The sequence below is a fragment of the Rhinoderma darwinii genome, chromosome 1, assembly GCF_050947455.1.
Source record: "Rhinoderma darwinii isolate aRhiDar2 chromosome 1, aRhiDar2.hap1, whole genome shotgun sequence".
Taxonomy (NCBI): Eukaryota; Metazoa; Chordata; class Amphibia; order Anura; family Rhinodermatidae; genus Rhinoderma; species Rhinoderma darwinii.
Genome location: NC_134687.1, coordinates 72,223,519 through 72,251,157, shown reverse-complemented (window position 1 = coordinate 72,251,157; position 27,639 = coordinate 72,223,519). Strand labels below are relative to the sequence as shown.

The 27,639-nt window shown below is 43.3% G+C and overlaps 1 protein-coding gene across 1 annotated transcript; it reads right to left on the bottom strand.

Annotated features, from left to right (window-relative positions):
• Positions 1 to 4,000: 4,000 nt before the first annotated feature.
• On the bottom strand, positions 4,001 to 27,013 carry SLC10A4 (solute carrier family 10 member 4). Its single transcript, XM_075849606.1, has 3 exons — positions 26,458 to 27,013; positions 14,034 to 14,244; positions 4,001 to 5,530 (listed from the first exon to the last, which is right to left on the bottom strand). Exons 1-3 carry the CDS (start codon positions 26,937 to 26,939, stop codon positions 5,015 to 5,017), a joined length of 1,209 nt encoding a protein of 402 aa, XP_075705721.1. The 5' UTR covers positions 26,940 to 27,013; the 3' UTR covers positions 4,001 to 5,014.
• Positions 27,014 to 27,639: the final 626 nt, after the last annotated feature.

Here is a 27,639-nt window from a genome sequence, read left to right as displayed (position 1 = left end):
GGTTTCACGTATATATCTATGACGAATGCCATACAGTGGCATTTGTCACACATAGTTACATAGTACGGTTGAAAAAAGACAAATCCATCAAGTTCAACCAAGGGATGGGAAAACGGAAAGGGATGAAACTAATTTCTACACATTGACATAGGAGCTGATATTTTTTTGTTCTAGGACATTATCTAAGCCTTTTTTTTAAAGCCATCTACTGTTCCTGCTGTGACCGGCTCCTGTGGTAGACGATTCCATAGTTTCACAGTTGTCACAGCAAAGAAAGCTTGTCGCCACTGCAGATTGCACCTTTTTTTTGGAGTGCCCCCACATTTTTTGAGGGGGTTTTACATGGAACAGGATTTCACCATATTTTTTGTATGTGCCATTAATATATTTATATAAGTTAATCATGTCCCCCCTTAGTCGTCTCTTTTCAAGGATAAATAGGTTTAATTCTATTAATCTTTCCTCATAACTTAGACACCCATGTTAAAGAAATAGTATACCACACGGTATACGTTTTTTTCTTGCAGGATCTCTCAGGAAGGAATAGCGTAGTATTCCATCCTCCAAAAAAACCCATATACCTTCATATACCAGCCCGACGGAGGCTAAAGGGACACTTTTGGCCTCCTTCGTGCTAATGGAGCCCTATAGACACGTTTAGATTGTATGTAGGGAGATTTCCCAATGTACATGCTATACATAGGGTCAAAACGTGATGTGAACAGGCCCTAATTTGGAATTATATTACACAAGTCCTAGAGTATACCTGCCCTTATGTGGAGCATGATAGTTTGGTGGATCAACAGTTGATGTCTGAGGTGTAGAATATAAATTAGCATATTAGAATTAGTAATCTTCCCGCCAGCACTAATGTACTCATATCATCTCTGATATCCACTCAAACAATAATAGGCAGACATTTTAGAGAAATAAATGACACCATCCTTTGGCTGAGCGCAGTAATGATTCAAGATATTTATGGTCACATTCACATGCTGAGATACATCGGTCACCTCCGCATAAACCCACAGTCATTTACTATACAGAAATCGTCAGCAGCTCGGGCTTCTGGGTAATGAGTGAAGCATGCAGACTGTATAACATGAACATCCTGGAGCAGAGTTTCCTCTTGTTCCATACGGCAGTCAATAACATGAAACACTGTAGATTATTCAACATTAACATTATCTGTCCCACTAGGCTCAGCTAGTGCGCCGTAATACTGTGTCCTATCACATATTAAAATATATACACAGCACTATTCACATTAGTTTGTCATTACACCGGGATTTAGATGCCAACTGTGTCCAGTCTGTAGGGGGAGGAGAAATTGCCCCTGAAAATATCCGGTCTTCAATAACCATAGTAATTTATCATAAAGAATGATGCCTCTTATTCTCCATTCTCCATATTTAAAGGAAAACGCCACGCTTACACAACATATATGAAGATATTTAACATTTTATGTAGATTTATACTGTGGAACGGGTTCAATTCCTTGTGCTTTTTTTTAAAATTATAGTGTGTTTTATTCTCCAGAAATCTAACTTCTGCTGGGCACCTTTTACCAAAGAGCAGTGCATTGTGCGAGGTTAGATTACACAGTTAGACCTTGCTCAGACAGTGCAGATTTGGTGCAGATTTTGCATGTCGTTTTTAAGACAAAACCAGAAACGGAACCTAAACGAAAGAAAAAAAAGTTCTGGAGAAAAAAACTTAATATAATGAAAAAACACAAGGAAAATAATTACAAAGTCAGGCCCCATGCACACGACCATATTTTTTCCCTCCCGTAAATAATGGCGTAAATACGGGTCTTTTGTCACCCGTATTTAACCAGTATTTACGGACCCATGCCCGTAAATACGGGTCCGTAGTCAACCGTATTCCACCTGTATTTACGAACCCATTTTCTCTGCTTCTCTTTACACGTAGAGAGAGATATTGCACTGCACTAATCAGCAGCCCCTTCTCTCTATCCAGCACTGATAGAGAGAAGCTGCTGTTGATCAGTGCTGGTTAGAGAGAAGGGGCAGCCCCTTCTCTCTATCCAGCACTGATCGGCGGCCTCTTCTCTCTATCCAGCTCTGATAGGCCGCCTCTTCTCTCTGTCAGTGATGGATAGAGAGAAGGGGCAGCCCTTTCGGGCAGAGTTTCCGCAGTGGAACGCAGCAATAGAAAGAAAAAGCAGTTCATACGTACCCCGGCCGTTGTCTTGGTGACGTGTCCCTCTTTTGACATCCAGTCCAACCTCCCTGGATGATGCGGCAGTCCATGTGACCGCTGCAGCCTGTGATTGGCCTGTGATTAGCTGCAGCATTCACATGGGATGAAACGTTATCCCAGGAGGCCGGACTGGAGGAAGAAGCAGGGAGTTCTGGGTAAGTATGAACTTTTATGAAGGAAACATTAGAAACTTATATTGTGAGTGCCGCGCATGGTACTCACTGTCCAGCAGTAGTCACTGTCCAGAGTGCTGAAAGAGTTACTGCCGATCAGTGCAGCCCCTATGCTCTATCCAGCACTGATCGTTTCAGCACCCTGGACAGTCACTACCGCTCGACAGTGAGTATCATGCGTAGCAACGCTCCCGTAATTACGGGTGCACACACGTAGCCACCCGTAATTACGGGAGCCCCATAGATTTCTATGGGCCTGCCCGTGCCGTAATTACGGCCAGAAATAGGACATGTTCTACAGGGTGGGCCATTTATATGGATACACCTAAATAAAATGGGAATGGTTGGTGATATTAACTTCCTGTTTGTGACACATTAGTATATGGGAGGGGGGAAACTTTTCAAGCTAGGTGTTGACCATGGCGGCCATTTTGAAGTCGGCCATTTTGTATCCAACTTTAGTTTTTTCAATGGGAAGAGGGTCATGTGAGACATCAAACTTATCGAGAATTTCACAAGAAGAACAATGGTGTGCTTGGTTTTAACGTTACTTTATTCTTTCATGAGTTATTTACAAGTTTCTGACCACTTATAAAATGTGTTCAAAGTGCTGCCCATTGTGTTGGATTGTCAATGCAACCCTCTTCTCCCACTCTTCACACACTGATAGCAACACCGCAGAAGAAATGCTAGCACAGGCTTCCAGTATCCATAGTTTCAGTTGCTGCACATCTCGTATCTTCACAGCATAGACAATTGCCTTCAGATGACCCCAAAGATAAAAGTCTAAGGGGGTCACCAATCCACTTTCCAGGAAACTGATCATCTAGGAATGCTCGGACCTGACACCCATAATGTGGTGGTGCACCATCTTGCTGGAAAAACTCAGGGAACGTGCCAGCTTCAGTGCATAAAGAGGGAAACACATCATCATGTAGCAATTTCAGATATCCCGTGGCCTTGAGGTTTCCATTGATGAAGAATGGCCCCACTATCTTTATCAGAAACTTGTAAATAACGTTAAAACCAAGCACACCATTGTTTTTCTTGTGAAATTCTCGATAAGTTTGATGTGTCACATGACCCTCTTCCCATTGAAAAAACTAAAGTTGGATAAAAAATGGCTGACTTCAAAATGGTCAACACCCAGCTTGAAAAGTTTCCCCCCTCCCATATACTAATTTGCCACAAACAGGAAGTTAATATCACCAACCATTCCCATTTTATTTAGGTGTATCCATATAAATGGCCACCCTGTATATTTTTCAACGGCACAGGCACCTTCCTGTAAGCAAACGGGAAGGTACCCATGGCCAATAGAAGTCTATGGGCCCGTAATTACGGGTGTTTTTACCTTTGTGTGCATGGGGCCTCACTCAACTTTTTATATAGATTTTATCTTTGAAATCATCAAAAGTGGAGGCGTCCTTGAGACACATGAGACGCTGTAGCAGTTGGAGAGTCCAATTGTGGTCACATGACACAGCTGAGGACCAGAAGGGAGTGGATAACTCACAAATTCAGCCACCGGTAAGAAGATTATCTTCACCACAATTTACATAATGTGCCTCTCTAATGGGCCGGAGAATAAAATATTTTTGTGGGAGTGCTCCTTTAAACAATGTCTAGACTGTTTAAATACTGTCAGGACTCATAGAGAGAGCCTGTGATTGACAGCTCTTCCTGCATACAAACTCATACAGAAAAACTGTCAATCATTGTGTGTGGGCGGGGAAAGCAGGACTTTATCTATATCTAGGCTTTATCTATAAGTCCTGCAGCATTTAGAATCCTATATGCAGATTTTCAAGCAGTTTTTTTTAGTCAAACACAAGAGTGGACCCAAAAAGAAAAAAAAACGTAACGGAGCTCCTGTGTTTGGATCAAAAAATGTCACAAAAATTGCATCAAAAACTGCTTGAAAATGTAGCTTTAAACAGCATTTTACATGAAAATACTGAATCATAGAAAATTATGTACCCCCAAGGTCAATGTCTCCCCCTCCATCATATGTTGCCCTCATAGGAAATATAGGAGACCAGGGAAAGTGTAATTGAATATAAATGTTAACATCGTGACACAAGAAGACAACTCATTGGCCTATGCTTATTACTGATTTTGGGTATTTGGGCAAAATGCTCTTTAAAGTTTGCAAAGTTGTTAACTATGTCGAGTGCATTATACATTGTATCTAAGGTCTGTATACAGTAAAATTCCTTTAATGCGGCATCTGATAATTCAGAATGTCTGATAATCCGGCACTTGTTTAAAGCACTGAACTGCAGTATGATGAAGAGTTTCACGAGGCGAGAAGCTGAAGACTGAACTGAGAGAACCAATAATGAGACTTCTCTGATTATACTTGTGTATTTTATGTGAATAATTTATTATGGGCTTTCTTCATAAAGGTTTTCTGCTAATACAAGTAAGTTTTATATACATTTATATGATAATCCAGAATAGGATAATTTGGCGCATCTACGTTTTTACTGATGTCGGGCAAAAGGAATTTTACTGTAGATGTATATAATTACAGTATATCCACCAATGAATGTTTTGGCAACTATGAACTTTGCTGTAAACTTGACTACACACGTGTAGAATGTAAAATAGGACTAGTGCAGTTGTGGAGGCCCTTTGGCTTCAGAATATTGGTCTTCAGATGTCACTGCCCCATATGATATTTCGTTAATCTCTTCCTCCTTCAGCTTTCTGTATGAAATATCTGTGTCCTCATCTTCATCAGTAGGTTCTGGCTTGTGGAGAACTTCCTTTCGGTATAGTTTATACACTAAGACATATATTCCTGCCTCGGCGGCCTGAAATAGTGCATATAGCAGTGGAAACATATACATGCTTCCTATGAGATGTGCTGGGAAGGCGAGCTTCAGGAGAGCTGTGCAGAGCTGGACATTCTGACAGCCAGTTTCCAGAGACACGGTTCTCCTGCAGTTGGGGGGCAGGTTGAATAAAGTGGCCAGTCCGTATCCCATTGAATAACCGATCATAGGCATGATCACTGCAACAATATATACAGAGGGGGGAATGGTAGCCAAAAGCTCAGGTCCCAACATCGCCCCAGTAAGGATAAACAGGAGGACCAAGGTGACCAGTAGAGACCAGAGAGACACCTAAAGGAAGGAAAAACAAGAGTTAATGCCATTCTGCAAATATTGGAAAATTATTCTGAGCATAAATGATAATGAAAAGAAACCTGTTGACATGAGGCAAAGCTTCTGCTGCTGGAGCACACTGTCCCCTACAACACAACCACGCCATTAAAATAATGGGAATCTAATATAACACTGTATAATGCAGGAAGGGGGAGAGAAGGCGGCCTTCACAAGGCTTGAATCACAGATGCAGATTTGGTAGCATTGTCTTCATGACCAGACCACGTGTGACCACCCCATAAATCTTCAGCTTTGCAAATCAGTCTCCCACCTACGCGCTGCAGCAAAAGTAATGCGTCCTCCCATGTTCTTTTACATTGACAAACAGAGAATGCCGTGATTACCAAGCTTCTCCGCTTGTCAGGGCATCTGCGGTTGCGAAAGGGCATTGCTGCTGCTTCTTCTTTCTCTGGTACCAACTTTAATAATGTCTAAGTGTGCGCAGTGCCCTTGTTAAAGAGAAAGCGGGTGATGAGGATGGGTTGTGTTATGTCTCGTCCCACAAGGCCTTTGTCACATTCTCGATCCAGCCCATAACTGTACAACAGAATAATACTGTACATATAACACTGACACAGGCAACTTATTGTGTAAGCTATCCAGGGCCGCCATCAGGGGGGTATTAGGGGTACTACTGTAGGGGGCCCGGCCAAACTTAATTGAAAGGGGGTCCCGGCAACTGCCGCGACTTGCTTTTGGTAGAAAAAAACAAGCCCCTGCAATGGGGCCTGTTCTTTTCACCAAAACAATGTCGTGAGCTGCGGGCCCCCCTCTCGTCAAACACCGGCGTGAGCTGTGGGCCCCCCTCTCATCACCGCCGCCGCACCGCGAAACACCGCCCGCTTGCGCGCGTACGAGCGCCCGCGACCGCGCGCGAACGACCGCAAGCGCGCACGACCGCAAGCGCGCGCCCACGCGCGAACGACCACGCGCGCCGCCGAGAGGGAGCAACACAAGTACATCGACGTGGAATGACAGCCACACAGGGACAGCGGCGCACAGTCTACTTACCTGCTGGCCCGCCTCCGACACCGCCTCCTCGTCCTCCTTGTCCTCCTCGTCCTCCTTGTCCTCCTCCGCCTCCTCGTCCTCCTTGTCTTCCTCCTCGTCCGACTCCGCCTCCTCGTCCGCCTCCTCGTCCTCCTCCTCGTCCGCCTCCTCGTCCGACTCCGCCTCCTCCTCCTTCTCCAGCGCGTAGCTGCGTAAGGAGAGGGGGAGGAGTCTAGTTCTTGCGCGGCGGCAGTTCTACGATCCCCGCCATTTTCTGGAGCCTGGAGGTAAAGGACGACGTCTGGACCGAAGACATCGCCTGAAGAGGACTGGAGTGGGAGCAGCTCTTCTGACACGGTGAGTAAAGTGTCTCAAAGTGCTGTTTAAGTATTGCCCTGTTCACACAGAGTATTTTGCAGGCCGAAAAAATCTGCCTCAAAATTCCTTAAAGAATTTTGAGGCAGATTTTGACCTGCCCACACTATCTTGCTGCGTTTTTATGCTGCGTTTTTTGCCCGCTGCGATTGAGGACAGCAGACAAAAAACGCAGCGAAAAATGCATTTTCTGCCTCCCATTGATTTCGATGGGAGGTCAGAAGCGGAACCGCGGCAAGAAAGGACGTGCTGCTTTTTCTTTTTTCCGCGACTGGCTCCCATTGATTTCAGATTAAATCAATGGGAGGCGGTTTTTGGAGTTTTTTGGTGCTGATTCTGACGCAGTGTCCGAGTCAATATCAAGGCCCAAAAACTCTGTGAACTGGGCCTTATTGTTAGGGCTTATTCAGACGAACGTGTAATACATCCGTGCAACGTGCGTGATTTTCACGCGCCTCGCACGGACCTATGTTACTCTACGGGGCCATGCAGACTGTCAGTGATTTTCATGCAGCGTGTGTCCGTGTGTCCGCTGCGTAAAACTCACAACATGTCCTATATTTGTGCATTGTTCGCACATCACGCACCCATTGAAGTCAATGGGTGCGTGAAAATCCCGCCCAGCACTTCCGCAGCCGTATAAACTATGAATGAAAACAGAAAAGCAAACAGAGTGTCATAATGATGGCGGCTGCGCGAAAATCACGCAGCCGCGCATCATACGCTGCTGACACACGGAGCGGTTATGGACCTTTTGCATGCACAAAACGCCACGTTTTTTGCGCATGCAAAAAGCACACGCTTGTGTGAATCCGGCCTTAGGGTAGGAACACACTAGGCATGAACACTGCGGATTTTATGCAACACATTTTATTGTGGAAAATCCGCAGCGTATTACAGTCGCAGCCGAGTGGATGAGATTTGAACTAATCTCATTCACACGCTGCAAAAAAAATGGACCTGCAGTGTGGCTTTTGGCTTTTTAAGCCGCAGCACGTCAATTTATGCTATGCAATCGCTGCTCCTCAGTTGTGGAAATGCTGCGGTTCTGCCGCAAAAATCACAAATGAGAAAAGAAAAGGTACTTTTTTAAATTGATAAAAGTTTCAACTTGCCCCGGCCGTAGTCCTGGTGACGCGATCCTCTATTCTTAGCGCAGCCCGGCCTCCTGTCATGACGTTTCATCCCATGTGACTGCTGCAGCGGTCACATGGTCTACAGCGTCATCCCAGGAGGCGGGGCTACGTTCAGAAGAGAGCGATGCGTCACCTAAACTACGGCCGGGGCAAGTCTAAACTTTTTTTTCCCTGCAGGATTCCCGCAGCGGACATGCCTCACGAAACCTGCGCCACTATTTGGTGCGGTTTTGCTGTCGGAATTCCCTGCGGCTACCGGGGCGGATAAGCTGTGTAGTTTTACTCAGCATATCCGCCTAGTGTGTCCCTACCCTTATGATGTCGCTCCTGGAGCTGCTGCCGGTCTCTAAATAGGCAGTTGGTCCAGTAGAATTTGGAATTATTTTTTTTTGTGAACCAGCTTAAAAAAATACAAAACTTTTGTGTTAGGGCCGGTTCACATCACCGTTCGCTTCCGCTCCGGGGTTCCGTCTGAGGTTTCTGTCGTGTGAACCCCGCAACGGAAAGTGAAAGTGACAGCACAGCTTCCGTTTCAGTCACCATTGATCTCAATGGTGACGGAAACATCGCTAATGGTTTCCGTTCGTCACCATTCCGGCTGGTTTTCGGACGGTGATGTGAACAGGCCCGAACACAAAAGTTTTGTATTTTTTTAAGCTGGTTCACAAAAAAAAATAATTCCAAATTCTACTGGACCAACTGCCTATTTAGAGACCGGCAGCAGCTCCAGGAGCGACATCATAATGGTAGGAACACACTAGGCGGATATGCTGAGTAAAACTACCCATTGCAGGGGCCTGTTTTTTTTCTACCAAAGGCAAGTCGCGGCAGTTTGCCGGGCCCCCCTTTCAATTAGGTTTGGCCGGGCCTCTCACATCAGTACCCCTAATACCCCCCCTGATGGCGGCCCTGGGTACCATGATATAGTGCTGGACGGAATACCGTTAACAGGCGGTGCCACGGTAGGGGGGCCCGGAAAATTTAGCTGTAGGGGGCCCTGAAATTCTCCTGGATCCAGACCTTCTTTGCTGTCAGACCCACTTGAGCTGCAGATTTGACTATGTCTACAGTAACACCAAATATCCCCTGCATAATAATTTTGGACAATTTGTAAGTGCATCCAGATTAACTATTCTGGAGGTTAGGAGACATTATGTTCTACAACAGCTGTTATGGAACTACAATTCCCAACATGCTATAACTGTGGCTGTTATGACATGTTGATGAGTACCATAGCTGGAGAGCTACAGGTTGCAGACCACTGGTCTATAGTAGTTTCTACAACAATCTTTTATTCAACTAAACTGATTTATGCCAGCTTGATCCATGCCAGGGAACTTACTCTGAAAATCCAAAGGACAAATGTAATATGAACAATGGCACCTGCTCTATGAGACCACTCTAAAAGTCCTCTAACATGGCCCGTCCTGGGCAGTGTAAACGAGCACCGATCAAGGAGACAGCTCGTTGATCGGTGCTCGTTTGCTCCTGTCACAAGGAGCTATGTATGGGTCGAATGCTCGTTACTACGATTGCTCGTCCCCATAGATTACTATCATGTCGGCAGCGCGTCTCTCTGTTTACACAGGGAGATGTGCTTCCAACAACGATAGTATTTAAGTTTTTTAAAACTATATGATCAGCAGATGAACAAGCGCTTGCTCGTTCATCGGCTGATTGCTGCCCTGTTTACACAGGGCAATTTCCGGCAACGAGCGTTCTATGAACTATCGTTTGCCCGAAAATTGGCCCGTGTAAAAGGGCCCTAAGGTTATGTTCACATTTGGCTGAAGATGAGACAAAATAGGTATGATGAGGGAAAGAATATTGGGCAGTGGAAAGAATGTGTACACCCAAATGTACCCTACAACCCAATGATGCTCACCAAGGTTGGAGAAGGGTCACTCCAACCATGCAACAAACTCAGGTCATCACGCTCTACCAGGAATGACATACTGTATATTTTTTCTACTAATCCGTATATTCAGAATGGATTTCTTAAATTCTCATCATCTGGTAGAATTGAGATTTTTTATAATTCTCATTCTTCATTGTTTTTCACCCAAACACTCATCACAGTAATTGTGAGAAGGTGTGGGATGTGAACTAAAACATGACTGGTGTCCATACACAATGGTTAATGTGTAAAATATTTTTTGCAATATGCCAAGTGTACGCTAGCATTTATTTATTAGTAGAGAAAAACAAATGGCAGGTTCTGACGATGCCCATGATTGATAACATGACTTGTGTTGTTGCTTGATATGGGCTGTGGCAGGGAGAGTGTTTGGTGCTCTCAGTAAATTGGCAGATGGGAGGATGGATATTTATCACAACCCATATAGCGTGCAGGGAGCACCATTACTCATAGACGTGCCTGTTTTATGTCTCGTATCTATAAATCAGGGAGTGCCTCTTACTGACAAGTGGGGGATATGGCTGCGCTGCACTAAACAATAATACATTCTCCCAGTCAGATATAAATGGAGATAAATGTGGTCTGCATACAACAATGTAATAAACGTCTGGACAATGTAAGTAGTAAAGCTTATGATGGTTTGCTACGCAATATCTCCCCTGAGTCTCCTAACTGAAAATCTTTCCTGGTTCTGCACATTTGTACCATTGTCTTAAATGTTTTATTTTATCCTGAAGTGGAATGTTTTTTCATACAATCTTCTTTTGAGAGGCAACTAAAAAGGCCTGTGTTGCATGGAGATGCAGTATACTGTACAGCAGAGTGGACTTTCTTTTCTGTACATGTTGTTAAAGGGCTATTCCCATCTTAGGCATTTATGACATATCCATAGGATATGCGATAAATACCTGATAGGTGCGGATTCCACCTCTGGGTCCCACACCTATTGGGAGAACTGGAGACCTGTGATTCCCGTATGCCGATTCCTGCCCACTTGCATGGAGCCTTCTCCATTGATATCTATGTACGTTACGGAAAGAGCCAAGCAAGCAGTCCTTGGCTCTTTCTGTAACATCCACAGATTTTAAAGGGGTTTTCCAGAACCAAACAATCCTATTTAGTTAAACTAAACAATGCAAAATAATTCATTTTGCAATATACTTACGTTGGATCTGATGTTTGTAGCGGCGTATCCCACCTTCAGTCACGTGACCGCTTGCTAACCTGAAATTGCGACTTCCTCCCCAGACCCGTCCATTAGCTCAAAGTTCCGGTGTATGTCATGTCACAAATGACGTAACTGCACCACGTTTTTATGTGTAGCACAATTTCCTCATCCTATTTAGAGCATGCGTGGTTGACAAACACTCAGTGTCCAACACGCGTGCTCTGTTATCTGATAGAGCTAGTTGGAGTAGGCGAGTAAGTCGCGGCTGCCGGCGCATTACATGCTGGGACATAAGCGGTGCATGAGAAACAGAGGAAGAGAAGGGGAACGATCATACTGAGGTAAACAAACTTCTAAAAGTAAACAATAGGGCGTAATGAAACTAGAAACATTTTTAATCAAGAAAACGACATTCACAGTGCACCAACAGAGGAGCGTCGCATTGATTTTTTATTTATTAAAAAAAAAAAAAAAAAAGATTGGAAAACCCCTTTAATAGAGAGTGCACAAATGTGGCCAGTTGACATATAAAGAGAATGAGGCAGCTAGGAATCCCCAAGAAGGGGTCACTGGACGCCTGGTCTCCCAAATGTATAGGATCCCAGAGGTGGACTCTGCACCTATCAGGCATTTATGGCATATCCTGCATAATATCCTCTGGATATGCCATAAATGCCAAAGATGGGAAAACTCCTTTAACCTTTTGCAGCTGTAGCCATTTTTTGGCTTTTCATTTTTTCCTCCTCGTCTCCCTGATACAACAACCCTAGCAGCTATATGAGCCTCACTAGTTCAGGGTGGATTTTAACAAAAACATTTTCATCCACTGACAACAAGCAGAGAAATGTGAATTGGTGAGGAATTGAAACATACATTTTATTAGAAAGTTACTGGCTAATCACACCGTAATAAAAAGTTTTTAATGGCTGATTCTCATTCAGGAAAACAACAGCAGGGCCAATTTTATAGGAAGCTAATAGAAATAGAAATGATCTTATCTGTGCACACAGAGAGTTTGAGATTATTATATGACCTCCCCCAAATATCAAGGGCTAATATTTATTTTAATTTACAGTTACATAGTAAGCAATGTGTACTTCATATGCTTCTTCAGGGAACATACATAAAATGTATAGATAAATTCTGAAAAATCATTCAGACTCAATTGTGCCACAGTTTTTTAAGGAGTTGTCTCATGAAGACAACTCTTTTTAAATAAAAGCCGCCCAGCCGATCGATGCGGCTTCAGCTTCTCTAACCACTGTAGATCAGCTGTTATCTTTAGGGGAAGCTTCATCTAGCTATATGAGATATACTGTACATAGCGCTCATTCAAATGAATGACCAAACATGAAATGCATGGACCGGCCAGGGTCATTCCTCCCAACTGTCCCGGATCCAGTGGGACAGTTCCAGATTCAGGGTGGTGCCCCGATGTCATGGGCATGTCCAGTTTTAACTGTATCTGGTTCCTCAGCATGCAGATACCCTGAAATAGAATGGTGGAGCAGGGAGGCTCCCTGCCCCATCATTCACTATGTAACACCAACACTGAGCGGCTTGGCGTAGACGTCATTGTGCCTGTCTGCGCCAAGCCACACAGACCCCAGACCAAAGGAGACCTGCTGAGGGATCTCCTCCACTCGCCATGGGAACGGGGCTAGGTGAGTATTTATTTTATTATTTTTATTAGGCACTATGGGAGCATTATACTGTGAGGAGGCACTATGGGGGAATTATACTGTGGCGAGGCACTATGGCGCATTAGACTGTGTGGCGAGGCACTATGGGGGAATAATACTATGTGTTGAGCTGCTATAAGGGCATTACACTGTGGGGTATAGGACATTATCGGGTGGGGGGCACTATAGGGGGCATTCTACTGTGTGTGGGGAGGCACTATGGGGGCATTATAGTGTGTGTGTGTGTGTGTGTGTGTGTGTGTGTGTGTGTGTGTGTGGCACTATGGTGGCATATTGCTTGGAGGCCACTATGGGGAGGCACTGTAGGGCTATGATACTGTGTGGGGGGCTCTATGGGGTATTTTATTGTGGGGAGGAACTATGGGGGAATTATACTGTGGGCAGACACTATGGGAGTATTATACTGTCTGGGCATAACATTAAACAAAATTTCCATGGGACTAATGAAAACAGCCGATTGCTGTACTCAACTGTTTCCATCATTCCACAAGCTCCATCATTCCACATTCCACTGCAGTCGAGCAATGAAAAGGAGGTGGGGTTCGGGACACCCATACTTGCGATCGGTGGGGTTCCAGCAATATGGCCCCCAGTGGTCAGACAATTATCACCTCCTGTGGATAGGTGATAATTGTCGATTCTGGGAATACCCCTTTAACCCCTCCACTGTCCTAGACCAACAGGGTTTTTACTATTAACCCCTTTACTGCCTTAGAATAATAGGGATGTTATGATTAAACCCTTCACTGCCCTAGACCACAAGTGATGTTTAGCCATCACTGCAGGAAAAAATAAGACTGCCTGATTTCCAGAGAGATAACAGCAAAAAATATATATATTTTACATCAATTATTTATCTTAAAAAATACCCCTGAGAGGAGGCAAATTAATTTAAAAGGAGTTGTACAAAGCTAGACAAACTCTACAACCTTAGACACCTTTACTATTAGTGTATTAAGAGGACAATGACATTCAGTAACTGATGCTTTAAACAGAGTCCAAATAAAAAGAAATTCCATTGCACATTCCCACAAAAACTGGTAAACCCCCAAAAAATCCCAGTTGCTCTCCGTTTAGGACTTTAGGAAGTATATCTCTCCACCAATATTTTATAATTCCATATCTTTCATAAAACTAGTAGAGGTTGAAAACCTTGACTTCTAAAACTTACCTTAAGTAGAATATCAGCAATCCTGGTGTAGCGGTAACGTACAAACACCCCCAGACCAATAGGCAGAAGAGTACTACAGAGGGTCAGGGTCACAGCCCCGAGAGGTAGAAACTGCACAAGTGGAGTATTAATCCACGGACGACTGTAAATCCACAGGCAGAGCGGCATCAACAGCAGTGCCAGAAGTGTAGAAGACGTGGTCATGATGATGCTGGGAGGTTAGGAAATCAGAATTACATTTTTAGTATTACAATTATTAATACAAACCTTTTAGAAAAAGGTCAAGGCAGTTTGAAAGGAAATAGAATTACTCAAAAATAAGTATACAATCCATTCATCTATTATCTCTTGCACACTACCGTTAGTACACGTTTACCGCTCTTCTGTCAGAGGAAGAGAGGATCAAAAGATTAAACAGAAAGCAACGGTTCCGTTAGAATTACCATTGATTTCAATGGTAATTCTTTTGTTTCAGTTGCTTTCCGTTTCTCCATTCACTAGGTTTCCGTTTTTTTGAACGGAAACAAAAGTTCTGCAGACTGCACTTTTGTTTCCGTTAAAAAAAACGGAAACCTAGTGAACAGAGGCAAACGGAAAGCAACTGAAACAAAAGAATTACCATTGAAATCAATGGTAATTCTAACGGAACCGTTGCTTTCCGTTTAATCATTCGATCCTCTCTTCCTCTGACGGAAGAGAGGTAAACGTATACTTACGGTAGTGTGAACTTAAGAAACAAGTGTCAGAATATAAAGAGCCTGACTTGTCCTCTTATGTGAAGTCTATGCAATAGGTTTGCATTATATTTCTGTTTACATAGGTAACAACTTATCACCATTATTAGCTACATTTCCTATAGGAAGTTGTCACTCACCTTTCCACAGACTATAAAAGGCATAAAAACCTACATTGTTAGACAATTAATGAACCAAAAAGATCAGCAAACCTATTTCTCCCATGACAATATGCACCTAAGGCTTCGTTCACATCTGCGTTGGGGTCCCGTTCTGACGTTCCATTGGAGGTTTCCGTCAGAACGGGACTCTGAGCAGACAAAACCAGAGGTTTCCGTTTCCATCACCATTGTTTTCAATGGTGACGGAGCCGGTGCTCGTGGTTTTCGTTTGCGTCTGTTGTGCACTGGACCCATCATTTTTCCGGAAGCAATAGCGTAGTTGACTACGCTATTGCCACTCTATTGCTTCCGACAAAACAACGGGTCCGGTGCACAACAGACACAAATAGAAATCACGGGCACCGGCTCCGTCACCATTGAAATCAATGGTGATGGAAACGGAAACCTCTGGTTTTTGTCAGTGTCAGTTTGTGTCTGCTCAAGGTCCCGTTCTGACAGAAACCTCCGACAAAACGTCAGAACGGGACCCCAACGCAGATGTGAATGAAGCCTAACAAAGAAACATAGTAGTATTTTTCTGTGTATACATTACAACTATTTGGCCATCAAATACTATACATTCTCTCAGCTCTTAATACAGACAACATTATTGTGCTTAGCAAAGGGATTTTCAGACTTAAGTTGGCCATATCCATGAGCGCTCATTCAGCCAACAGCTAGTCCTCTCTACTCCAACATAAACGTGCATGCTTATATCAATGGGGAACGGGAAAAAGGCTGCTGATAGTCCCCTCTGGCAGTAGCTTATCTCCTGCGGGAACAAAGGATTAGGCATGTTACAATCCAACTTGCCTGATCCTTCTTTCCATCAACAGTTGCCGCCGTGTTGGATCAGGAGGTCTCTATGCACATTAGTTAGTTGGTCGATTCCCCTAGAGAGCAGCAGGTTTAGCCTACAATTTTTTGATGGGTATGGCCAGCTTTGGTCAGCTATGTTCAGCTGTGTACCGGTGGATTATGCCTCACAGTGGTTTACCCACAAATAACATTTATGTCATATAAATTTTATATGCCATAAATATCTAGATCCTGAGAAGGGGTTGCCCATTTCCTTGTTCCTGGTATGTGCCGTAACGCTCCATTAAAGTCTATGGGAGGCGCAGAAGCAGCCAACTGTTTCTGTGTCTCTCATAGACTTCAATGGATAGTGTCTATTTGCAAGCAATGAAATCTCTTCCTGGAGTGGGGGAAAAAGGCAGCTGCAATATCAGAATCAGTAGGGGCTCTAGTGGACAGATCCCTCTACTTATTATTGTGTCCGCGGTTGTTACCGCCGGCACGTCATACTCAGCCACTTCCTCCCCCAGGGTGCGTGTGCACTCGTTGGGGCCTTAAATGGTCAGCATGTGCACCAGTAAAATGGTCCCTATCCAATCCCAATGCATCCTGGACTATAAAAAGGACTCTGCCCTCTTCCTCCTTGCCTGAGCGTTGCTGTGTCTACCCATGTTAATTTTTGCAAATGATCCCTTAGTTGTATCCTGTGGTCCCATATTCTGTATCCCGTATCCAGTAATTGTAATTGTGTTTGTTCCAGTGCAAAGCCTAGTGTCGGAGTCGAGTTCATCATCTGTGCCAAGTGTGATCTGTGCCAAGTATCATCTGTGCCAAGTATCATCTGTACCAAGTGTCTACCACGGCAAGTGTCTGCCAAGTCTTCTATCCAGGTCTCTTGCCCTAAAGACTATCATTGACTATTGTTTGGCCAGGTGCTACTCCGCTACGGTGGAGCGGCCTAGTGGGTCCACATACAGGTACATTATAAATGGAACAAGTAGATTTTTTTCACCCACACCCATCAATCTGAGGCATAGTATAAAGCCCTTAAGGCGAAATACAAAATTTGTAATGCCCTAATTGTCATGTGTCATTAATAGCACTGCTGTATTCTTATGTGACAGACGGCTTTGAGGCTCCTTCAGTCATAAGGATCTGGGTTTTACTGCACCCTCTGTGGCTACTCCACTGCCATAAATAATTTCATATTCCCATTCCTTGTCCAGAATACTTCTGTTACTTTTTTTTCTCTAAATATGGAGTTTCCAAATATATATCAGATGCACATATCAAAGCATAAGTATAGAGTTGTATCTTAATACAACATGGCATGAATATGTGAGCTAAAACATTTTCTTTATCTTCAGATGGAGAGATCCCATGAAGCGGAGTAACAGGAGTTTGTGCATTGAATAATCTTCCCTACGGCTAGTCACAGTGGTTGACAAGGATTGACCACATGTAGAAGTTCATTTTTCATCTCTCTTATGAAATCAGGCTAAGTCTGAAGATGCAAAAGAACCATTCAGTGTAAAATATATCAGAACTGAGAGACCACTGATACCATATTCTCTAAACAGCAATAAAGGGGCATCCTGCAGTCAGCAGGGAGAGCCTGGCTATGTCAGAATTAGAAATGTATCTTTATTGAACCCTTTGTCAACTGATGATGCTTGATATACATTCACACTATGGGGGAAAAGCTGAAACCAAAATCTGACTTTGAAGCAGCACAATGGCTCAGTGGTTATCACTGTTGTCTTGCAGCACTGCGGTCCTTGGTTGCAATTTGACCAAGGACAACATCTGCATGGAGTTTGTGTGGGTTTTCTATAGGTACTCCTGTTTTCTCCCACAGATTACACTGATCAAATAATTGGCTTCCTATGAAATTGGCCCCAGTATGTGGGGTCCAGTATTGTGAGACTCATTGGGGACAGAGGTGAATGGTGCCAATCTCTGTAGAACACTGTGGAAAATGTTGGTGCTATAGAAGTATAGAAATTATAAAAAAAATAATAACTTTGGCATGAAACTATGTAAAAAAAAGTTACAAAATAACAGAAACAATAACCACTAAACTATTATTATTCCTAGGCACAACAATCAGAAATATCATATTTCCCATTCAGGATTGAATTAATATTTCTATAGGGTAGAGCCAAAGCAAATGCATATGGAAAAAAGAGGCAGAATATGCGGCTCCTATGGGATCCATATATTGAGGAGGTGTGACTCAGTTTTTTTATAATTAGGGCAATCTAGGCAAGTGCCTGGGGCCCGAGGCTGAAAGTGGGCCCAGTTCACCCCGGATCTTCTGAACCGGCTGTTAAAATTCAGTTCCCTGCCTCTCCATTCGGCACTTTAGCAATGATGCAGTTGGCACGATGACGTCATTACTTCGACTGTGCCATTACGCTGTATGACGTCTTGTCTCTGACCAGTGCTGCGTCGCTAGAGGACAGCGCAGGAACGGGGACAGCTGAGCATGTAATGTTGTTTTTTTCAGTGGGCAGCATTGGGGCAATATCTACAGAGGGCACTATCTACAGGGGACCCTCTGGGGGCACTATCTACAGCGAACCCCCTGGGGGGCACTAGCTACAGGGGACTCTCTGGGGGGCACTATCTACAGGGGACCCTCTGGGGTGCAATATTTACAGGGGGCCCTCTGGGGGGGCACTATCTACAGGGGACCCTCTGGGGTGCACCATGTACAGGGGTCCCTCTGGGAGGCACTATCGACAGGGAACCCTCTGGGGGCACTATCTACAGGGGAATCTCTGGGGGCCCTAACTACAGGGGACTCTATGAGGGGCACGATCTACAGGGCGCTCTATTTGGGGCACTATATAAAGGGGCATTGTGAGTGGCACTATCTACAGGGGGCTCTATATAGGGCACTGTGTACAGCGGGCATTGTGAATGGCACTACTTCAGGGGGCTCTGTGAGATCCACTTTCTACAGGCGCCTCTGTAAGTGGTACTATCTACAGGGCACTCTGTGAGTGGCACTTTCTACAAGGGGCATTGTGAGTGGGTGTGGTGTTTTACTTTCGAGTGTTTGACACAATTTTATTCATGGGGATAGTGCATGGTGCTATTAATATCAGGGGCACAGTGTATAGTACTATTATATTCAGGGGCGCAGTGTATGATACTATTATATTCAGGGGCATAGAGTGTGGCACCATGAGAATTTTATCTTCGTTTATAGAGGCGGAAATGTTGGAAAAGTGAGGAGCCGAAGACATCAGAGTGGCAATCTCTGCAGAAATGTGTCGTGGCTGGGAGAAGTCATCATGGAGGTCTGTCACCTGTGAGTCACTAAATGTACATTTTTATTCTCCCTTTGACTGATCAGTACTGTAGTCACTGTATGATCTGCAGCGAGATGATGAATAATAGCATTCTTTTTTGTGAAACAGCCACTCCCAGCATATTCTGACCATTGTTCAGTCTAAACTGGGAGCTGTAGTTTTATTTCATACAAACTTACATGTCAGGGGTTAAACTGAATTTGCAAATTAACTCTGTACTGAGCTGGATTTGTCCAGGTGCTGTATATATTTACTGAGCTTGGTTCTAATGCTGTATATATGTACTGAGCTTGGTTCTGCTGTTGTATTAATGTACTGAACATGGCTCTGGAGCTGGTGCTGTATATTTGTACTGAACTTTGTTCTGGAGCTGTTTGTATATACTGAGCTTTGTTCTGGTGCTGTATTTATGCACTGAGCTTTGTTCTGGTGCTGTATACATGTACACAGCTTGGTTCTGATGCTGTATATTTGTACTGAACTTGGTTCTGGAGCTGTTTGTATATATTGAGCTTGGTTCTGGTGCTATATTTTTGTACTGAACTTGGTTCTGGAGCTGTTTGTATATACTGAGCTTGGTTCTGGTGATATATTTATGTACTGAACTTTGTTCTGGTGCTGTATATATGTACTGAGCTTGGTTCTGGTGCTGTTTGTATGTACTGAGCTTGGTTCTGGTGCTGTATTTATGTATAATCTTTGTTCTGGTGCTGTATTTATGTACTGAGATTGGTTCTGATGCTGTATATATGTACTGAGCTTGATTCTGGTATTGCATTTATGTACTGACCTTTGTTCTGGTGCTGTATATATGTACTGAGCATGGTTCTGGTGCTGTATTTATGTACTAAGCTTTGCTCTGGTATTGTATTTCTGTACTGAGCTTGGTTCTGGTTCTGTATATATGTACTGAACATGGCATTGATGCTGTATATGTGTACTGAACTTAGTTCTGGTGCTGTATATTTGTACTGAGCTTTGTTCTAGTGATGTATTTATGTACTGAGCTTAGTTCTGGTTGTAAAGGATCTGCCAGGCACAGCTTCTGTGTCAACGCCCATAGGTAATCAGTCTGCACCTGCTTCTATGTCTGTGAGACTGACTCCATCTTCCACCACTCAGGATGGCAGGCTTAGGAGTGGGAGAGCCTATCACAGCCTGGCCAGACGAAGCTAGCTCCAGCCCTCTGTCTATTTATACCTGCCTTTCCTGTTCCTCCTTGCTTGTGATTCTTCTCGTTTGGATTCCTGGCCCTGCTGCAGCTTCTGAACTATTTGACCCTGCTTCATATTGACCCTGGCTTACTGACTACTCTCCTGCTCTGCGTTTGGTAACTCGTACACTCCTGGTTTGACTCGGCTTGTTGACTACTCTCCTGCTCTGCGTTTGGTATCTCGTACACTCCTGGTTTGACTCGGCTTGTTCACTACTCTCCTGCTCTGCGTTTGGTACCTCGTACACTCCTGGTTTGACTCGGCTCGTTCACCACTCTTGTTGCTCAGGGTGTTGCCGTAGGCAACTGCCCCATTTCCCTTAGCTTCTGTGTACCCTTGTCTGTTTGTCTGTCGTGCACTTACTGAGCGTAGGGACCGTTGCCCAGTTGTACCCCGTCGCCTAGGGCGGGTCGTTGCAAGTAGGCAGGGACTGAGTGGCGGGTGGATTAGGGCTCACTTGTCTGTTTCCCTACCCCCACCTTTACACTGGTGCTATATATATATATACTGGTGCTGTATATATGTACTGAGCTTAGTTCTGGCACTGTATATTTGTACTGAGCTTTGTTCTGGTGATGTATTTATGTATTGAGCTTGGTTCTGGTTCTGTATATATGTACTCAGCTTGGTTCTCATGCTTTATATTTGTAATGAACTTGGTTCTGGCGATGTATTTATGTACTGAGATTGGTTCTGATGCTGCATATATGTACTGAGCTTGGTTCTGGTATTGCATTTATTTTCTGACCTTTGTTCTGGTGCTGAATATATGTACTCAGCATGGTTTTGGAGCTGTATTTATGTACTAAGCTGGACTCTGGTGTAATATTCATGTACTGAGCTTGGTTCTGGTTCTGTATATACGTGCTGAGCATGGTTTTGATGCTGTATATTTGTACTGAACTTAGTTCTAGAGCTGTATGTATATACTCAGCTTGGTTCTGGTGCTTTATTTATGCAGTGAGCTTGGTTCTGATGCTGTATATGTATATATATATATATATATATATCTATATCTATATATACTGACCTTTGTTCTGGTGCTGTGTATATGTACTGAGCTTAGTTCTTGTGCTGTATATTTGTACTGAGCTTGGTTCTGGTGATGTATTTATGTACTGAGCTTGGTTCTAATGCTGTATATATGTACTGAGCTTTGTTCTGTTGCTGTGTATATGTACTGAGCATTGTTCTGGTGCTGTATATTTGTACTGACCTTTGTTCTGGTGCCGTATATATGTACTGAGCTTTGTTCTGGTGTTGCATATATGTACTGAGCTTTGTTCTGGTGCTGTATATATATATACTGAGCTTAGTTCTGGTGATGTATTTATATAATGAGCTTGGTTCTGTGTATATTTACTTTATATTAAGCTAAATGTAGATTTAAACAACAGAAACTGGTTCTTCTAAGGTTATATTCACGCACAGCAGATTTTTTTCCAGGTAACCACAAACAATTGAAAGCTCCTGACCTTTCTAGGGTCTCAAAGTATTCAGATTTTTCTCTTCTGTATGGCTCATTTTGCTTTTCCAGTAAATTCAAAACAGTGCCAGATCAATGTCAGCGTTCTGGGGGCCCACACTTTCTGAACTGCCCGGGGCTCATGGTTTCCTTAGGCCCTCTTCACACAGTTTTTTGGTGCCAAAAAACGGCCGAAGTCCCCCCCCCATTGATTTTTTTGCCCGGGTGGCTTTAAACCGCTCATGGCGGGGGGGGGGGGGAGCTGCGTGTCCTCTCTTGTTTCTGAGCATTTTTCACTGCGTTTCTTGCCCGTGGTCCTTGCATTAGCTTCTTTGGCCACAAGTGAAAAGCACAGCAAAAAACGTGGCAAAAAAGCACAAGAGGTCAAAAAACTGCCTGCAAAAAAACCCTGTATGAATAGGGATTTAATCTGCCACTGGCCCCGAGAACAGTTTGTGGGGCCATGCTCTCTAATGTAAAGAATGAGGTGTTCATCAAAGAGAAACACCCCTTGGTTTCTAGAATTTCCCACACTGGTGGGCCAATTTCTCTGGTTTCCATTACAATCCATTAGTAACTGTGAGTCAGTCAGATAAATAGTTCAGTGCCATACATGCAATCTAGTGAACGTAAGAAAGCACTGTAAATTACTTTTTAGAATGAAAATGCCTCAGGATTCAACTGATCGCCATGGGTCAGAAGCTTTCTGTGGCCATTAATTTCCCCTGCAGTGGAATTGTAGTTTTACATGGTGCCCATTCATATGACTATGTAATACATCAGAGACGTATCTATTCTCCTGCACCTGGGGCAACGATTTAGTTTGGTGCCCCCCCCCCAACTTCTTTCCAAACATCTCCTTCCCCCTCGCCATGTGTTATTTATCTACCAATTAATGAGGTGTAATTTTTTTTTATGTAACTCGAGCATAAAACCATTTGTACATTTTACAAGCAGTATAGTTCTATAAGGTAGTTAACATAACAATAAATTAAAAAGGTCAGTGTGCCTGACTAAAGCAGATTGTATAACTGAGACTAATGAGACTGTATGGTGACATAATGAACAGCCTCCTCTTGTAGATAGCGCCACACAGCCCCCTGTAGATACTGTCACACCGCCTCCATGTTGATACTGCAACACAGTCACCCCATGTAGATGGTGCCACACAGCACCCCTGTAGATATTGCCACACTCCCCCCAGTAGATAGCCCCACATACCCCCACTTGTAGATAGTGCCAAACACAACCCTGTAAATAGTGCCACCGAGACCCTCCTTGTAGATAAAGCCACACAGGTCCTCCTGTAGATAGTGCTACATGACTTTGCTAGTAAGCCCAGCTGTATACTGCTATCTGATCAGCAGGTTTGCTTATATCCATGGATGTTATGTAATTTGTAAATTACCTTGGTTAGTATGTTGCCTCCATTTACTACTTTGTATCTTATTCATCCACTTGTGTGGCCTGTATTGAAGTAACTTACTACTTGATACTATTTGTTATATGGCCATGCTAAATGAGAATTTTTCTTAAATCTGATTTCTTTGCCATTCATTACCCGGCCGGGTTTGTGATGTCTGTTTGTAGGTTTTTGTGCAAGATTGCATCATTTTAAATATATATTAATAAACTTTTGATAATTAAATTGCGACTTTATTGAGCCGAGTTCCTTTTTTACCAGGTTTTGTTTTTTCTTTTCCTTATAGTGCTACATGACCCTTGAGGATACTGCCAAACAGCCCCACCTTGTAGATAGTGCAATACAGTCCCCCTGTAGATATGACCACATTCCTCCCTAGTAGATAGCGCCACATACCACCACTTGTAGATAGTGCCAAACACACCCCCTGTAGATAAAGCCACAAAGCCCCCTCTTGTAGATAGCGACACACATCCCCCCATTGTAGATAGCGACAGATAGCCCTCCTTGTAGATCGTGACACAGCCCACCCTTGTAGATAGCGACACACAGCCCGCCCTTGTAGATAGCGACACAGCCCCAAAACAAATTTAAAAAAACTTGTACTCACCTAGCCTGGTTTCCTGCGACGAACAGAGTAGCTCCACAGCCTTCTCAGCAGCCTATGAGATGAGATCCTTGCGTAGGCCAACGTGATCCATTGACGTCATTGCGCCGGCCTACGCAGGGATCTAGCTCCTTGCTCTGCCATTGTATACAATTGAATGAGGCAGTCGGCCGGGGCCTCATTCAATTGTATACAATGGCAGAGCAAGGAGCTAGATCCCTGCGTAGGCCGGCGCAATGATGCCACCAGGAATGAGGGGGCCCGTGCCGCAGAGCCTGGCACATTATGTGCCGGGGAGCTTGGACCCCCTCATGCCGCAGGCCTCGTAGCAGTGCTATGACTGCTATAGCGGTAGATCCGCCACCGGCGCCAGCTGTACCAGAAGCACGTGGTCATTAGCAGCGCTGCGAAAACCCGCTTCCTTCCCTCCCAGTTGCACCCAGGCCACATGCCCCTCTTGCCCCCCTAGCTATGCCCCTTAATACATGGTAACTTTGAGTAGGCCAGAGCCGGACACTGTGGAGAAGATTTATAAGTGTGGATTCACAAGCGGCAGATTTTGTTGCAGATTCATCTGAATGGAACTTGCAGAAATCCGTGCACTTGATGCAGAAACAACCTGTTCAGATGAATGGAACTGATTTTCAGTCACAGAAATTTCTGCAACAAAATCTGCTGCGTGTGAATCCAGCCTTAATAGCAGTCTTGGTGTTCTGGTGTAATTGCATTAAGAGGAATGATATTTATAATACATGAGTGTTTCTTCATGTCTGCTGGGTGGATAGCTTCTGGTATGATGTACTGGTGTGATGCTACTACTGTGTTTAGCACTCTGAGACAATCAGATGTCGCTCTAGTTTTGCATCTCCTCCCCTCTCACATGCTGCATTGTAACAAATAGAAAGTAACTGCAGCTGCATCTCCCTCCTCCCTATCCCCTATTTACTGTATTTCTCTAGATCGATTTATTTAATATATTCACATGTACAACTGATTTTTACAACAAAAGTATACCTATGGTATAGGTACACTTTGAGATCCCCTTGATGTTACCTTTGGAGATTTTACCCGTAGCCCTATAGATTAGTTACTGTGTAGCTATTTAGTATTGAGGAAAATGTGCACAATTTAGTCCAAATTGGCAAATGGTGTAAATTTTAATTTACCATGGAAATGGATATGTTCATACGAAACTGGTCAACTCATGTAATGTAAAATAATGCAAAGGTGGCCATGTTCTCTGTATGCACTACAATGACACATTTATTTTCCCAATCTAAGCAAGCTTGTACGTGGCCCTGTAATAAGACATTTCCAAAATATAGACTCTTTCCTGAGTTGTTTGCAAAGACTGAGAGTATTTCCACAGTGCACAAATATTTAATTCCTACTGGAACGTACACAGCTACTGGGACCCACTGCCTCCTTTTCTTACTATTCAGTTACTGTATAGTCCAGAGATTTCAATCCGCTGCACACATATACCTTTACATGTTTTGTATATGGTATCTATGTACTATATTTGCTCTACAGTTCAAGCAACAAACATATAATAAACGGGACAATAAATAAAACAAGGGAAATATGTTAATTAAAAAAACACAAACGAAACAGATCATAGAAGTAATAAATAATATTTGACTGTAAAATTGCAACCAATCCAAGAAAAAATAAAAATAAATTATTATATATATATATATATATATATATATATATATATATATATATATATATATATATTAAGTGTGTATTTGTATTAAAGAATGAACTGATTAAGTAATCTATGGATTTTCACCAACATCTAGCTGTAAATGACACAGCGATCATAACAATCCCTGTTAGGGAGTAAAATGATCTGACCAATGTGATAAAAAAATGTGATCCTCTAAAAATATTCCTGATGATGTACGGCAATCATCATCATGTGAATGTTATAAACTACCTCATTAAGGGAAATTGCAGTGATTTATTTTGCTATGATGATAATTTTTCCTGCAAAACCTGCCCCCAACCCAACAATATTTTCCTGTGTGTAAATGTGATTGTCCCAATAATGAATTACAGGGATTTCTGCCAATGTGTGTTTGTGTAATTGGCAATAACTGGCAGAAGACAATGGGCACATTCCTCAATACTGTAGCAAGAACATGACACCACATAGGATAAATGAACATTTGGCACATAAAAAATAATGCCAAAGTTACAAAAATAGTGCATGCTATATAAAACATACCAGACATCATTACACCACTTCATGGCTATAGTACATGTACACTAGTAATTTACACATAAAAAGTCAATTGTTTGTTGCTTAGCCGTGCACCTTTACAGCATCTTTTGTTAAAATCTGTTTAACATGTTGCAGAAAGAGGTTAAAAATGGCGCAACGTGCAAGTCTTTCATAAATATGGCTCATCTCACTAGTCTAATGCGCAAAACTTCTCTGATGTAATTCATTTGTTGAATGTACCCTAGTGCTCTTTATAGTGACTCGATACTTTGTTCCATTTTAATATAAGGTAACTATACTTCCTCCTAGTAAGACGTAGACAACCTGTGGGTCTCTCCCATACTGAGATTTGTAGTACCACAATGTGCTGAGAGCCACAGGTTTCCTCCTTACCCTGTAAGAAAATATTCAATGTGCATTGTTAGACACCCTTCCTCCCCACACTTATCTCCCCAAAGCTGGGGTTATTTACCTGAGATTCATGTCTCCATTCACAAGAAGTGACATGATGTTGGAGAGGTTTCCTCCAGGACAGCAGCCACACAGTAGTACCGCAATAGCTGCTACTTCATTGAGTTGGAAGATCAAAGCCAGGAGGAAAGCCATCAATGGCATGAGGACAAACTGACAGATGAGAGCCAGGAGGACCCCAATGGGTCTTCTTAGATGTTCTCCTATCTGACTTACTTCCACAGTGCAGCCCAAGCCTAGCATTGTCACACACAGTGCCACTCCAACAAACACACTCAACCCATGGTTCAGCGGGCTATCCCAGAAAGGCGTAGAGGTGGCTAGTGTCTCCGGTAGAACACCCTGAAGCATTGGATCTGTCCTGTTATCTCCAGTGATAAATGTCTCATTAGGATCCAGTGGTGACCGTTCTGTGAAGTTTTCCCCAAAGTTCCATAGCGGAGAATCAGATACATCCAAAGAACTGGCACTGGAGTTTTCCATTTTATGAACCAGTTTTCCTCCCTTGTTTCTGAATGAGCTGTTACAAGTGAAGGAGGAGGAAGGAGGAGGCAGGTTGCCCCTATCTCATCTTCAAGCAGCAGCCAGGCAGTAATCTGACCAGGATGAAGCTGCTTCTTCTCTATCACATCTCATGCAGACGTCCAACCTCACCCCCTCTACCACACCCCCCACCCTCTTACAGCATCTCCTGCAAAGGAACAGCTCAAGGTCTATCCCAGCCCGGCCAAGTCAACCTGCTGCTTGTATCATCTTACCCTTTCCTATGAGAGATACCGTCAATATCTCTATGTGTATAACCTAAGAAACAAAATCCATACAAATACATACGACCTCGTGTGTGATGAAATTAGCCGCCGTGCTCCACAGCGTAATAACATTATAATCATTTGGTTTTGTGCTTCTTACAATTTACTATGTAATACCTTGTTGGCAATGCAAGGGTCCTGAGATAAGGCAGAGAATCTGTTACCAGGCCCCTCTGGGAAATACAAAAAAATGATAAAGAGGGAAAATTCAGTATATAAAAGTCCTGTACCAGCAAATTATTGTAAAAATCATTAAATGTAATTTATGAAATGAAGCCACATCCTTACAATATTTTCAAACTACAGCATTAATAATAATGGTAGTAATAAAATGAATCATAGTGGTGATAATAATAATACTAATAATGGCAATA